At 50.8% G+C, this 16331-nt stretch overlaps 1 protein-coding gene across 4 annotated transcripts in view; it reads right to left on the reverse strand.

The window, feature by feature from the left end:
- The window catches only part of LOC139537444 (mediator of RNA polymerase II transcription subunit 13-like), a 151921-nt gene that overhangs the window by 17737 nt on the left and 117853 nt on the right, over positions 1-16331 (reverse strand). For all 4 annotated transcript variants that reach the window (XM_071338738.1, XM_071338737.1, XM_071338735.1 and 1 more), the window contains 7 exons: positions 15269-15480; positions 14078-14286; positions 3638-4566; positions 2451-2618; positions 1436-1659; positions 703-892; positions 41-470 (listed from right to left, as the gene is read on the reverse strand). In XM_071338738.1, coding sequence (XP_071194839.1) covers positions 41-470; positions 703-892; positions 1436-1659; positions 2451-2618; positions 3638-4566; positions 14078-14286; positions 15269-15480 — 2362 coding nt within the window. The remainder of the gene's footprint in view (positions 1-40; positions 471-702; positions 893-1435; positions 1660-2450; positions 2619-3637; positions 4567-14077; positions 14287-15268; positions 15481-16331) is intronic.

Consider the following 16331-nt stretch of genomic DNA (forward strand, 5'->3'; position numbering starts at 1 on the left):
GTGTGTACATGAGTGAATTCAGGCCCGGTGTTGTACCTACCTCTCAAGGGGTTCAGTGGGTGCCTGGGCCTGGCTGGCTGAGTCCCCCCCGGGGAGGCCTGCGTTCTGGGCTCCAGCCTGCTGGCCCAGCTGCCCTCCCTGGGTGCCACCACCCTGGCCCTGGTTCTGCATGCTCATGGTCCCAAAGGGAGGGAAGGAGCTGGGCTTGGCAGACTGCACCCCACTGCTGGGCTGGCTCCCTGACGACGCCGTGCTGTTGGCACTGTTGGCTACACCAGTGTTGTTACTAGGCACGCTGCTGCTGTTGTTGCTGTTGTTGGGGAGGGAGGGGGTCGCTGAGTTTTGGGGGCAAGCCGAGGTGGTGGAGGAGGAGCCAGAGGATTGTGTGGATGAGGATTGGTTGGTGGCAGGAGGAGGCGTGGGCTGTGTGAGGAGCGAGCTGTCTAAAGGCTGTGCGGCGAGGTATGGAGCTGATGGCAGAGACAGGAGCACAGAGAAAATCTGCATTTATAAGCCATCTAAACAAACTAGCATTACACTTTAGTCAGCATCCGCTACAACAAACCTTTTAGATAAACAAGATCCTTTTAGAATCCAAAAATAGGCTTTTTGATCTTCTAAAGCCTTGGGTATATGGGCATGGGGGGTACAGAAAGGCCTGAGCCCGACCAATTCCCCACCTGTGTCGTCATTGGAACCTACCGAGGTCGTGGCGGCAGACTTGTGCATAGAGCTTGAGTTTGGCGAAGGCATCGCTGTTGCCGCTGGCAGCCTTGATGAACCAATCGCTGACGGGCTGCTCCGCTAGCTTCTTAGCAGCCGATCCGCCCACTCTCACGATGCCGTCCGGGTGACCTTTTGAGATTGGCTGGTGCTGGCCCAGACGACATGACTGCAGGGAACATGGAGGGAGAGGAGGGTTGGATGAATAGTTAGACAACAGCACAGGAGTGACTGAGTGACTTGATGTCGAGGCAATAAGGAATGGTAAGGAAATGGAGTAGACAGACCTTCTTTTTTTTTTCTTTTTTTTGTTTACAGTAGGCTGGGTTGTAAGCGTCTAGTATGTTTTTAAATTTTTTAATTTAAATAGGCAAGTCAGTAAGCGTCTAGTAAGGTCTGGGTCAATTCTATTTCATTGAAGAATTGAAAAGTGACCTTTGTTTTCAAATAGGAATTTGTAAATGTTTCATATCCAAAATTAAAACGCATCTGACCCCAACCCTAGCCTGGTCCCCAATCTATTTGTGCATTCTTGCATTTATGGTCATATGCTCTTAACCCCTAACTACTATGGTCAACTCCAATGGGTCATTGTCATGAAAAACACAAGATCTGGGACCAGGCAACTCCAAAAAGGTGGTTGCTTCAGCTGTCCAAGATGCCCACTCTCTTGCATGATAAATGGACAGTTGTTGATGTTCTCCAGCCTCACCTCGTAGACGGCGGTGAGGTCCCTGAAGAAGCTCTTAGCCCCCTGGAGCAGGGCCTCGTTGTCGGGACAGACCACCAGGTAGCCCACGTCCCTGTGGGAGCCAAAGGGGTCCAGCAGCAGCTTCTCCCAGTAGGGCAGGCCGAATGGAGACAGCACCACAAAGTCATACTCATAACCCACCAGGAAGGTTGGGATGGGCAGGGGCTCTGGAGACTCATCTGTGCCTGATGGAGGGAAGGAGGGGGGAGAAGGGAGGAGAGGCAGGAGAGGATGGGCGGGGGAACGGAAGGGAGGAGAGGAGAGGGAGAAGAGAGGGATTAAGTACTTAGTCATCCTCCAGCGATAAAAAAAACCAAAAACTTTTTCTGTTGAAAAGTGATATCCCAAGTATAAATACATAGAATACATAGAATCTATGTAGAAATACATAGAGTTTTTTTTATTGTGTTATTGACTGTACGTTTGTTTATGTGTATCTCTGTGTTGTTTGCTTTTGTCGCACTGCTTTGCTTTATCTTGGCCAGGACGCAGTTGTAAATGAGAACTTGTTCTCAACTGGCCTACCTGGTTAAATAAAGGTGAAAAAAAAAAAACAGTAAAGTAGACACACTAAAGGATAAAACATTTTTTTTTTTGCAAAATTGTGTTTTTTAGACACAACTGCAAACTTTAAGGAGTTGGTCTGATGGTAGAGGAGCAATAGAGAACAAAAGAGGAAACGTCCGCCCGCCCAGCCCCGCCCCCACCACCCCCACTTGTGCCATGTCATGACTTACCTGGACCACCTATTGAGATGTGCCTTTTGTTAAATAAATCAGGTGTTAAATGAGGTGAAAATGAGACTAGATTAGGGCTTTAAACAAGCCAGCGTTGCCACCTGTCACATTCACAGAGAAGGGTTGAGAGCCCAAAGTGAACCCATCACAACAGCCTTCCCACTGAGCTGACATCTGGACTATAGCAGTGTGACTGAGATAACTACTGATCTGCCTGCAAACACAGGCTGGTGGCTTACCGTAGGAGCCCCGTCCAGCCATCTTGTGGAACTGCTGCCAGGTGAGGGGTCCCTGAACGCCCCAGGAGCGCACCGTCCTCTTCTTCTGGATGGCATCCTGGAGTACAGGCTGGAGAGAGAGCAGCACCCGCAACACGTCCTGAGAGCACAGAGCACTGACGTCCACCGCTGGGGAGAGGGGGAGGACAGTTAGAAAGAGAACACACAGAGCACTGACGTCCACCGCTGGGGAGAGGGGGAGGACAGTTAGAAAGAGAACACACAGAGCACTGACGTCCACCGCTGGGGAGAGGGGGAGGACAGTTAGAAAGAGAACACACAGAGCACTGACGTCCACCGCTGGGGAGAGGGGGAGGACAGTTAGAAAGAGAACACACAGAGCACTGACGTCCACCGCTGGGGAGAGGGGGAGGACAGTTAGAAAGAGAACACACAGAGCACTGACGTCCACCGCTGGGGAGAGGGGGAGGACAGTTAGAAAGAGAACACACAGAGCACTGACGTCCACCGCTGGGGAGAGGGGGAGGACAGTTAGAAAGAGAACACACAGAGCACTGACGTCCACCGCTGGGGAGAGGGGGAGGACAGTTAGAAAGAGAACACACAGAGCACTGACGTCCACCGCTGGGGAGAGGGGGAGGACAGTTAGAAAGAGAACACACAGAGCACTGACGTCCACCGCTGGGGAGAGGGGGAGGACAGTTAGAAAGAGAACACACAGAGCACTGACGTCCACCGCTGGGGAGAGGGGGAGGACAGTTAGAAAGAGAACACACAGAGCACTGACGTCCACCGCTGGGGAGAGGGGGAGGACGGTTAGAAAGAGAACACACAGAGCACTGACGTCCACCGCTAGGGAGAGGGGGAGGACGGTTAGAAAGAGAACACACAGAGCACTGACGTCCACCGCTGGGGAGAGGGGGAGGACAGTTAGAAAGAGAACACACAGAGCACTGACGTCCACCGCTGGGGAGAGGGGGAGGACGGTTAGAAAGAGAACACACAGAGCACTGACGACACAAAAGATAGCAACATTCTGATAACTGTCAGGGAAAATGAACAGACTGGTTTATATTGGTTAGTTATGCTAGCCAACTGAAGCTCTACAGGGCCAAATGCCAAGAACAATTTATTATTAGACACAGACTTGAATGTTGGTTAGAACAACAAAAAGGTGCTTTTCTTACCGTTTTGTTTGGACCAGTGGTGTAGACAGGTGCTCTTGACCAGGGCCTCGTCCACCTTGCCTCCTGACATGTTGTCCATGAACTGGCGGCCGTGCTCCAGAGCCATGTAGCAGTCACTGTGGTAGTCCCTCTCCTCCACCCTCACACAGGCCGGCACTGGACAACCCCCGGCCCCCCGCGCTGCCAGGCTGTCAGGCTCCATCCCAGCCATGGGTGAGAAGGGGTTGGTGCACTGGTCCTGTAGCAGTAAGATCAGCTCATCTGGTACCCTCTCCCCCCTCCCTCCTCCACCCGTCCTCTCCAGCGAATGTTGTCGCAGGGCCTCAAAGCGCTTCTCCGCTTCGCGGCTGACGTCCGAGTCGCGTCCGATGATGTCCAGCTCGTCCTCCAGGAAGAGGCCCGAGCCGTTGCCGTAGCGGCGGTTGACGACTGCGCTGAAGCCGCAGGTGCAGGGGTACTGGGCCTCTCCCGTGGGGTCGCTCAGGTACACACCCACGTCGGCCCCCTTGATGTTCATGTTGCACACGCAGATGCAGCAGCTGTCGAAGTTGCAGTCCTTGAAGAGGTTCATGACAGACTCAGAGAGGATGAGGGTGACGTAGAGGCTGTGGGCCTCGGGGATGGAGGGCACGGTGGCTGGCTCCACTGAGTTGAGAGGTCGACAGGTGGAGGGGGTGGAGGCAGGCGAGTAGAGGTCTGAGTTCTCGTACTTAAGCGAGCCCTGGACACTGGCGGGTCCTCTGGGGGTGCGTGGGGTACGGGGAGTGCGTGGTGTGGGGGCGGAGAAGCGCGGGGTGGCCGGTGAGGGCAGGATGCCCGTGCCACTGTTGCTGGGGGGGGCACTGTTGGACATGAAGGGCGTATGGGTCTGGGGTGTGTAGCTCTGGCTGTAGTCCTGGTCCATGGCACTGCCCACACTGGGGATGTTACTGTGACAGAGAGAAGAGAGGAGTCAGTCACACAACACAGCCTGTTGGGACAATATGCTAGAGTTTGATTCAAAACACAACAACAAAGCAGAGCTCAGTATATTGTAACAAAACAATCAACAATACATTCCAGTACCCACTGAACCTCCATTACAAGGCAGAGGTAAAAAACTAACATCAGAAGGAGGAATGGTAAACAAACAAGCAGAGACAACTGGCTGCCTGTCGGGGTATGCAAATGCACTGCCATTTCAAGCAGCACCTCTGTGAGAGAAACGACTATATTTTTGGCAGGTTGATGTTTATTGTCATGAATCTTGCCCTGAAGACAGAACGGAGTGATTTCCGCTAGATGGGCCAGCTGTAAAGAAAGAAATTGGCTTTATGGTAAAAATTAATAAAAAATGTTATTCTTAATTTCAAATCAAATCACATGCGTCGAATACAACATGCTTTGAATACAACAGGTGTAAACCTTACCGTGAAATGCTTACTTACAAGCCCTTAACCAACAATGCAGTTCAAGAAAAATAAAATATTTACTAAATACACTAATTAATAAAAAATAAAAAATAAAAAGTAACACAAAACAACAATAACGAGGCTACATACAGGGGGTACAGATTAGTCGAGGTAATTTGTACATGTAGGTAGGGGTAAAGTGACTAGGCATAGCTAATAAACAGCGAGTGGCAGCAGTGTAAAAACATATTTGGGGGGGTCAATGTAAATAGTCCGGGTGGCCATTTGAAACTCTCAACCCGCTCCACTACAGCCCCGTCGATGTTAATGGGGAACTGTTCGGCCCGCTTTTTCCTGTAGTCCACGATCAGCTCGTTTGTTGGGCTCACATTGAAGGAGAGGTTGTTGTCCTGGCACCACATTGCCAGGTCTCTGACCTCCTCCCTATAGGGTGTCTCTTTGTTGTCGGTGATCAGGCCTACCACTGTGTCGTCAGCAAACTTAATGATGGTGTTGGAGTCGTGTTTCGCAGTCGTGGGTGAACAGGGAGTACAGGAAGGGACTAAGGATCAGCATGGCAGACGTGTTGTTGCCTTCCCTTACCACCTGGGGGGGGGCATTCAGGAAGTCCAGGATCCAGTTGCAGAGGGAGGTGTTCAGTCCCAGGGTCCTGATAAGCTTTAAGGGCACTATGGTGTTGAACGCTGAGCTGTAGTCAATAAACAGCATTCTCACATAGGTGTTCCTTTTGTCCAGGTGGAAAAGGGCAGTGTGGAGTGCGATTGCATCATTTGTGGATCTGTTCGGGCAGTACGCGAATTGGAGTGGGTCTAGGGTATCCGGGATGATGCTGTTGATGTGAGCCTCATGACCAGCCTTTCAAAGCACTTCATGGCTACTGACGTGAATGCTATGCGTCAATTAATCAATTAGGCAGGTTACCTTCGCTTCCTTGGGCACAGGGACTATGGTGGTCTGCTTGAAACATATAGGTATTACAGACTCGGTCAGGGAGAGGTTGAAAATGTCTGTGAAGACACTTGCCAGTTGGTCCGCGCATGCTTTGAGTATACGTCCTGGTAATCCGTCTGGCCCTGCGGCTTTGTGAATGTTGACCTATTTAAAGGTCTTGCTCACATCGGCTACCGAGAGCGTTATCACACAGTTGTTCGGAACAGCTGGTGCTCTCATGCATACTTCAGTGTTGCTTGCCTTGAAGCGAGCATAAAAGGCATTTAGCTTGTCTGGTAGGCTTACCTCACTGGGCAGCTCGCGGTTGGGTTTTCCTTTGTAGTCCGTAACAGTTTTCAAGCCCTTCCACATCCAACGAGCATCTGAATCCTACTACACCCGTTCTATCTTAATCCTGTTGTCACACCTGGCCTTAGTTATCTTTGTTTTCTTTATTATTTTAGTTAGGTCAGGGTGTGGCATGGGGGATGTTTGTGTGTTTTTGTCTAGTCGAGGGTGTTTGTAGTGTCTAGGGGGTTTTGGTAGAGTTTATGGGGTTGTGTTCAGTGTAGGTGTCTAGGTATGTCTATGGTTGCCTGAGTGGTTCTCAATCAGAGACAGCTGTCTATCGTTGTCTCTGATTGGGAGCCATATTTAAGGCAGCCATAGGCATTAGACAGGTGGTGGGTAATTGTCTATGTCTAAACGTTAGTAGCTTGTGTCTGCACTTTCGTTTTGTAGCTTCACGGTCGTTTGTTGTTTTTTTTGTTAGTTTGTAAAAGTGTTTCGTTTCGTGTTCATCTTCTCTAAATAAAAAGGAAGATGTATTCGTATCACGCTGCGCCTTGGTCCACTCTTTCACCAGAAGACGATCGTGACACCTGTATTGACGCTTTGCCTGTAAGATGGTTCGTCTGAGGGTGTAGCCAGATTTTTTTTATAAGGATCCGGATTAGTGTCCTGCTCCTTGAATGCGGAAGCTCTAGCCTTTAGCTCGATGCGGATGTTGCCTGTAATCCATGACTTCTGGTTGGGATATGTACGTACGGTCACTGTGGGGACGACGTCATCGATGCACTTATTGATGAAGCCGGTGACTGAGGTGGTATACTCCTCAATGCCATTGGATGAATCCCGGAACATATTCCAGACTATGCTAGCAAAACAATCCTGTAGCGTAGCATCCGCGTCATCTGACCACTTCCGTATTGAGCGAGTCACTGGTACTTCCTGCATTAGTTTTAGCTTGTAAACAGGATTTAGGAGGATAGAATTATTGTCAGATTTGCCAAATGGAGGGTGAGGGAGAGCTTTGTAACGCGTTTCTGTGTGGAGTACAGGTGGTCCAGATTTCCCCCCCCTCTGGTTGCACATGTGACATGCTGGTAGAAATGAGGTAATATGTAAGTTTGCCTGCATTATATCCTGCCTGTTTGGCCCTGTCCGGGGGTATCGTCGGATGGGGTCACAGTGTCTCCCGACCCCTCCTGTCTCAGCCTCCAGTATTTATGCTGCAGTAGTTTATGTGTCGGGGGGCTAGGGTCAGTCTGTTATATCTGGAGTATTTATCCTGTCTTATCCGGTGTCCTGTGTGAATTTAAGTAAGCTCTCTCTAATTCTCTCTTTCTCTCTTTCTCTCGGAGGACCTGAGCCCTAGGACCATGCCTCAGGACTACCTGGCCTGATGACTCCTTGCTGTCCCCAGTCCACCTGGCCGTTCTGGTGCTCCAGTTTCAACTGTTCTGCCTGCAGCTGTTCACCGGACGTGCTACCTGTCCCAGACCTGCTGTTTTCAACTCTCTAGAGACAGCAGGAGCGGTAGAGATACTCTGAATGATTGGCAATGAAAAGCCAACTGACATTTACTCCTGGGGTGCTGACCTGTTGCACCCTCGACAACTACTGTGATTATTTTTATTTGACCCTGCTGGTCATTTATGAAAATTTGAACATCTTGGCGATGTTCTGTTATAATCTCTATACCACTCTACACCCCCCTCTATACCACTCTACACTGCCCTCTATACCACTCTACACCCCCTCTACACCCCCTCTACACCCCCCTCTACACCCCCCTCTATACCACTCTACATCCCCCTCTACACCCACTCTATACCACTCTACACCGCCCTCTATACCACTCTACACTGCCCTATATACCACTCTACATCCCCCTCTACACCCCCCTCTATACCACTCTACATCCCCCTCTACACCACTCTACACCGCCCTCTATAACACTCTACACTGCCCTTTATACCACTCTACACCCCCCCTCTATACCACTCTACACTGCCCCCTATAGCACTCTACATCCCCCTCTACACCCCCCTCTATACCACTCTACACCCCCCTCTATACCACTCTACACTGCCCTCTATACAACTCTACACCACTCTACACCCCCCTCTATACCACTCTACACCCCCCTCTATACCACTCTACACCACCATCTATACCACTCTACACCCCCCTCTATAACACTCTACACCACCCTCTATACCACTCTACACCGCCCTCTACACCACTCTACACTGCCCTCTATACCACTCTACACCACCCTCTAGACCACTCTACACCCCCCTCTATACCACTCTACACCGCCCTCTATACCACTCTACACTGCCCTCTATACCACTCTACATCCCCCTCTACACCCCCCTATATACCACTCTACATCCCCCTCTACACCCCCCTCTATACCACTCTACACCGCCCTCTATACCACTCTACACCACTCTACACCCCCCTCTATACCACTCTACACTCCCCTCTATACCACTCTACAACCCCCTCTATACCACTCTACACCACTCTACAACCCCCTCTATACCACACTATACCACTCTACACCCCCCTCTATACCACTCTACACCCCCCTCTATACCACTCTACACCGCCCTCTATACCACTCTACACTGCCCTCTATACCACTCTACACCCCCCTCTATACCACTCTACACCCCCCTCTATACCACTCTACACCACCCTCTATACCACTCTACACTGCCCTCTATACCACTCTACATCCCCCTCTACACCCCCTTCTATACCACTCTACATCCCCCTCTACACCGCCCTCTATACCACTCTACACCCCCCTCTATACCACTCTACACCACTCTACACTGCCCTCTATACCACTCTACACTGCACTCTATACCACTCTACACCGCCCTCTATACCACTCTACACCGCCCTCTATACCACTCTACACTGCCCTCTATACCACTCTACACCCCCCTCTATACCACTCTACACTGCCCTCTATACCACTCTACACCACTCTACACCCCCCTCTATACCACTCTACACCCCCCTCTATACCACTCTACACCCCCCTCTATACCACTCTACACCCCCCTCTATACCACTCTACACCGCCCTCTATACCACTCTACACTGCCCTCTATACCACTCTACACCGCCCTCTATACCACTCTACACTGCCCTCTATACCACTCTACATCCCGCTCTATACCACTCTACACCCCCCTCTATACCACTCTACAACGCCCTCTATACCACTCTACACTGCCCTCTATACCACTCTACACCCCCCTCTATACCACTCTATACCCCCCTCTATACCACTCTACACTGCCCTCAATACCACTCTACATCCTCCTCTACACCCCCCTCTATACCACTCTACATCCCCCTCTACACCCCCCTCTATACCACTCTACACCACCCTCTATACCACTCTACACTGCCCTCTATACCACTCTACACCACTCTACACCCCCCTCTATACCACTCTCCACCGCCCTCTATACCACTCTACACCGCCCTCTATACCACTCTACACCCCCTCTATACCACTCTACACCACCCTCTATACCACTCTACATCCCCCTCTACACCCCCCTCTATACCACTACTACACCCCCCTCTATACCACTCTACACCGCCCTCTATACCACTCTACACTGCCCTCTATACCACTCTACATCCCCCTCTACACCCCCCTCTATACCACTCTACACCCCCCTCTATACCACTCTACACTGCCCTCTATACCACTCTATACCACTCTACACCCCCCTCTATACCACTCTACACCGCCCTCTATACCACTCTACACCCCCCTCTATACCACTCTACACCCCCCTCTATACCACTCTACATCCCCCTCTACACCCCCCTCTATACCACTCTACACCGCCCTCTATACCACTCTACACCGCTCTACATCCCCCTCTACACCCCCCCTCTATACTACTCTACACCACTCTACACCCCCCTCTATACCACTCTACACCTCCCTCTATACCACTCTACACTGCCCTCTATACCACTCTACACCACTCTACACCACCCTCTATACCACTCTACACCTCCCTCTATACCACTCTACACCGCCCTCTACACCCCCCTCTATACCACTCTACACCCCCCTCTATACCACTCTACACTGCCCTCTATACCACTCTACACCCCCCTATATACCACTCTACATCCCCCTCTACACCCCCCTCTATACCACTCTACACCTGCCCTCTATACCACTCTACACCACTCTACACCCCCCTCTATACCACTCTACACCCCCCTCTATACCACTCTACAACCCCCTCTATACCACTCTACACCACTCTACACTCTACCCCCCTCTATACCACACTATACCACTCTACACCCCCCTCTATACCACTCTACACCCCCCTCTATACCACTCTACACCCCCCTCTATACCACTCTACAACCCCCTCTATACCACTCTACACCACTCTACAACCCCCTCTATACCACACTATACCACTCTACACCCCCCTCTATACCACTCTACACCCCCCTCTATACCACTCTACACCGCCCTCTATACCACTCTACACTGCCCTCTATACCACTCTACACCCCCCTCTATACCACTCTACACCCCCCTCTATACCACTCTACACCACCCTCTATACCACTCTACACTGCCCTCTATACCACTCTACATCCCCCTCTACACCCCCCTCTATACCACTCTACATCCCCCTCTACACCGCCCTCTATACCACTCTACACCCCCCTCTATACCACTCTACACCACTCTACACTGCCCTCTATACCACTCTACACCACTCTATACCACTCTACACCGCCCTCTATACCACTCTACACCGCCCTCTATACCACTCTACACTGCCCTCTATACCACTCTACACCCCCCTCTATACCACTCTACACTGCCCTCTATACCACTCTACACCACTCTACACCCCCCTCTATACCACTCTACACCCCCCTCTATACCACTCTACATCCCCCTCTACACCCCCATCTATACCACTCTACACCCCCATCTATACCACTCTACACCCCCCTCTATACCACTCTACACCGCCCTCTATACCACTCTACACCGCCCTCTATACCACCCTACACCGCCCTCTATACCACTCTACACTGCCCTGTACACCCCCCTCTATACCACTCTACATCCCCCTCTACACCCCCCTCTATACCACTCTACACCGCCCTCTATACCACTCTACACCGCCCTCTATACCACTCTACACTGCCCTCTATACCACTCTACACCACTCTACACCCCCCTCTATACCACTCTACACCCCCCTCTATACCACTCTACACCGCCCTCTATACCACTCTACATCCCCCTCTACACCCCCTTCTATACCACTCTACACCGCCCTCTATACCACTCTACACTGCCCTCTATACCACTCTACATCCCGCTCTATACCACTCTACACCCCCCTCTATACCACTCTACAACGCCCTCTATACCACTCTACACTGCCCTCTATACCACTCTACACCCCCCTCTATACCACTCTATACCCCCCTCTATCCACCACACTGCCCCTCCTCTACATCCCCTCTACACCCCCTCTATACCCCACCCCCCCATACCACTCTACACTGCCCTCTATACCACTCTACACCACTCTACACCCCCCTCTATACCACTCTCCACCGCCCTCTATACCACTCTACACCGCCCTCTATACCACTCTACACCCCCTCTATACCACTCTACACCACCCTCTATACCACTCTACATCCCCCTCTACACCCCCCTCTATACCACTCTACACCCCCCTCTATACCACTCTACACCGCCCTCTATACCACTCTACACTGCCCTCTATACCACTCTACATCCCCCTCTACACCCCCCTCTATACCACTCTACACCCCCCTCTATACCACCCTACACCGCCCTCTATACCACTCTACACTGCCCTGTACACCCCCCTCTATACCACTCTACATCCCCCTCTACACCCCCATCTATACCACTCTACACCCCCCTCTATACCACTCTACACCGCCCTCTATACCACTCTACACCGCCCTCTATACCACTCTACACCGCCCTCTCTACCACTCTACACCACCCTAGCTAAGGAGGCAGGCCCCCCTCCTCATCCCCGAACAAGGCAGAAAGGCAGAAAGGTGACATTCAACCTACTGTCACAGCTCTAAGTTCTGTATCAATCACCATGCTCTCTACACTCATCTCCTCTGTATCAATCACCATGCTCTCTACACTCCTCTGTTCTGTATCAATCACCATGCTCTCTACACTCCTCTGTTCTGTATCAATCACCATGCTCTCTACACTCCTCTGCTCTGTATCAATCACCATGCTCTCTACACTCCTCTGTTCTGTATCAATCACCATGCTCTCTACACTCCTCTGTTCTGTATCAATCACCATGCTCTCTACACTCTTCTGTTCTGTATCAATCACCATGCTATCTACACTCTTCTGTTCTGTATCAATCACCATGCTCTCTACACTCATCTGCTCTGTATCAATCACCATGCTCTCTACACTCATCTGCTCTGTATCAATCACCATGCTCTCTACACTCATCTGCTCTGTATCAATCACCATGCTCTCTACACTCCTCTGTTCTGTATCAATCACCATGCTCTCTCATCTCCTCTGTATCAATCACCATGCTCTCTACACTCCTCTGCTCTGTATCAATCACCATGCTCTCTACACTCATCTGCTCTGTATCAATCACCATGCTCTCTACACTCATCTGCTCTGTATCAATCACCATGCTCTCTACACTCCTCTGTTCTGTATCAATCACCATGCTCTCTACACTCCTCTGTTCTGTATCAATCACCATGCTCTCTACACTCATCTGTTCTGTATCAATCACCATGCTCTCTACACTCATCTGCTCTGTATCAATCACCATGCTCTCTACACTCCTCTGTTCTGTATCAATCACCATGCTCTCTACACTCCTCTGTTCTGTATCAATCACCATGCTCTCTCATCTCCTCTGTATCAATCACCATGCTCTCTACACTCCTCTGTTCTGTATCAATCACCATGCTCTCTACACTCCTCTGTTCTGTATCAATCACCATGCTCTCTACACTCCTCTGCTCTGTATCAATCACCATGCTCTCTACACTCCTCTGTTCTGTATCAATCACCATGCTCTCTACACTCCTCTGTTCTGTATCAATCACCATGCTCTCTACACTCATCTCCTCTGTATCAATCACCATGCTCTCTACACTCATCTGTTCTGTATCAATCACCATGCTCTCTACACTCCTCTGTTCTGTATCAATCACCATGCTCTCTACACTCCTCTGTTCTGTATCAATCACCATGCTCTCTACACTCATCTGTTCTGTATCAATCACCATGCTCTCTACACTCCTCTCCTCTGTATCAATCACCATGCTCTCTCCTCTCATCTCCTCTGTATCAATCACCATGCTCTCTACACTGCTCTCCTCTGCATTAATCAGCCATGCATGAGGAATGGAACAGGCTCCTCAGTGTCCTCCACCTCTCCCCATGCGTACACATGCGTGCCAGCCAGTGTGTGTGTTTGTCTGCCTGTATCCTGTAAGTCTAAATTACACCTCAGCACAGATAAGCATTACGAATTGTAAAGAACCCTCCGAGCGGCTGGAAAAACATCCATTGGTTCCGCAGGCTTTAGGAGGAGAGGGTCCTGAGACAGTCAGCTAGCCCTAGCAGCCAGGAACAACTCATATCCCTGGTCATGAGTGGTTCATATAGAGATTGATTGATTTGATTTACTATATCAGCAATTAAAATGCACAGCCACACACCAATGCAATGGCAGGTGTTTACCTGTCTTTGTTGAGGTAGGCCAGGGCGGACACATGGGGGTGGTTGAGCATTTCCAGTTTGCCCACTGTTGTCCAGCTGGGCCTGTAGATGCACTCCTCTGGCAGCTTGATGGGGGGCAGACACTGGCTGGGCAGGGTCTTCAGGGGGGCAAACATGGAGCAGCCCACAAATGCCTGGCACAGCTCCGGCTGGTATACAAACGAGAAGTCCTGGGGGGGAGAGACAGGGATGGTGAGACCACGTCCTGTATGTACACTGACTAGTCCAATGGCTGGGGGGGAGAGACAGGGATGGTGAGACCACGTCCTGTATGTACACTGACTAGTCCAATGGCTGGGGGGAGAGACAGGGATGGTGAGACCACGTCCTGTATGTACACTGACTAGTCCAATGGCTGGGGGGGAGAGACAGGGATGGTGAGACCACGTCCTGTATGTACACTGACTAGTCCAATGGCTGGGGGGGAGAGACAGGGATGGTGAGACCACGTCCTGTATGTACACTGACTAGTCCAATGGCTGGGGGGGAGAGACAGGGATGGTGAGACCACGTCCTGTATGTACACTGACTAGTCCTGGGGGGGAGAGACAGGGATGGTGAGACCACGTCCTGTATGTACACTGACTAGTCCTGGGGGGGAGAGACAGGGATGGTGAGACCACGTCCTGTATGTACACTGACTAGTCCTGGGGGGGAGAGACAGGGATGGTGAGACCACGTCCTGTATGTACACTGACTAGTCCTGGGGGGGAGAGACAGGGATGGTGAGACCACGTCCTGTATGTACACTGACTAGTCCTGGGGGGGAGAGACAGGGATGGTGAGACCACGTCCTGTATGTACACTGACTAGTCCTGGGGGGGAGAGACAGGGATGGTGAGACCACGTCCTGTATGTACACTGACTAGTCCTGGGGGGGAGAGACAGGGATGGTGAGACCACGTCCTGTATGTACACTGACTAGTCCTGGGGGGGAGAGACAGGGATGGTGAGACCACGTCCTGTATGTACACTGACTAGTCCAATGGCTGCTACACTGATATGACTTAGATTTCTGTTTTCATTTGACATTCATCTTTATCGAAACTGCAGTCAGGCCAAAGACAGTTAGGCCATACAGAGGAATTATCCATGACTCCTAAGCATGGTCAGATAGGGGATCAAGTTTAAATGTAGGGCCCAAAAACCCACCGTGATTTCCTGTGGCTTGGGGCTGCAGTAGCCCTCCTCAACTTCAATCTTGAAGTGTCCCCCAAGGGACGAGGCACCGTCCAGGTTGCTCATGCCATGTCCAGCCTCTATGCTGCCGTATTCCTTACTGCCCATGTTCATGGGGGAGTAGCCCATGATGTGTTGCTCCAGGCTGGGGGGAGTGGGGAACATCTGATGCAGGTCTGCCGAGCCTGTAGGAGAGAGTGGAGCGAGATGGAGAAAGAGAGAGAGAGATGGGGAGAGAGATAGAGAAGAGAGAGGCCGTGAGAAACTAGAGATAAATCAAGGTTCCCATTCAGTGACAACAACAGCTGAAGATCTGAAGTGTCAAAAGGCAGTCGAGGCTCAACAGTTCAACAGTCTAAGTGCTGAGGCAACAAGCAACTTGTTCCACACACAAAGCTATAGACTAGTCACATAGAGAGGTAGATAATGAGCCACTTGTTCCTGCCCCAAGGCACAGAGCTGTCTGTCTGGAGTAGAGCAGGGCCACTCAGACAGCCAGTGACTGTTTTAGAACTGTTATTGCCACAAGGGGGAGCAGCATAGGGAAACAACATATTTTTGGGCCGTACGTATCACCTTTCTCAGAGTAGGAGTGCTGATCTAGGATCAGTTTAGCCTTTTGGATCATAATTAATAAGATCCACAGGAGGTCGGTGGCACCTTAATTGGGGAGGACGGGCACATTGTAATTTCAGGAGTGGAATAAATGGAATAGCATCAACAACATCAAACACATGGTTTCCATATGTTTGATGCCCTTCCATTCGCTCAGTTCCAGACAGTATTATGAGCCATCCTCACCTCAGCAGCCTCCACTGATAAGATGATTATGAACACGAGGACCTGATATTAGATCGCCACTTCTACTGAGATGCCTGATACATAAAGAACCTGGAATGCAAACGTGTGCTGAGACTAGTGACTGAAGAAGCTTCATGCTTCATTAGTGAATTAATTAGTATGAACTGCGTGTGCTTTCCAAGTGTTATATGATGAGTTTCTGCATGGGTTTGAGTTGCCTCGAGCACATTTTCAG

Source organism: Salvelinus alpinus, chromosome 13 (genome assembly GCF_045679555.1).
Source record: "Salvelinus alpinus chromosome 13, SLU_Salpinus.1, whole genome shotgun sequence".
In the NCBI taxonomy this organism is placed as follows: Eukaryota; Metazoa; Chordata; class Actinopteri; order Salmoniformes; family Salmonidae; genus Salvelinus; species Salvelinus alpinus.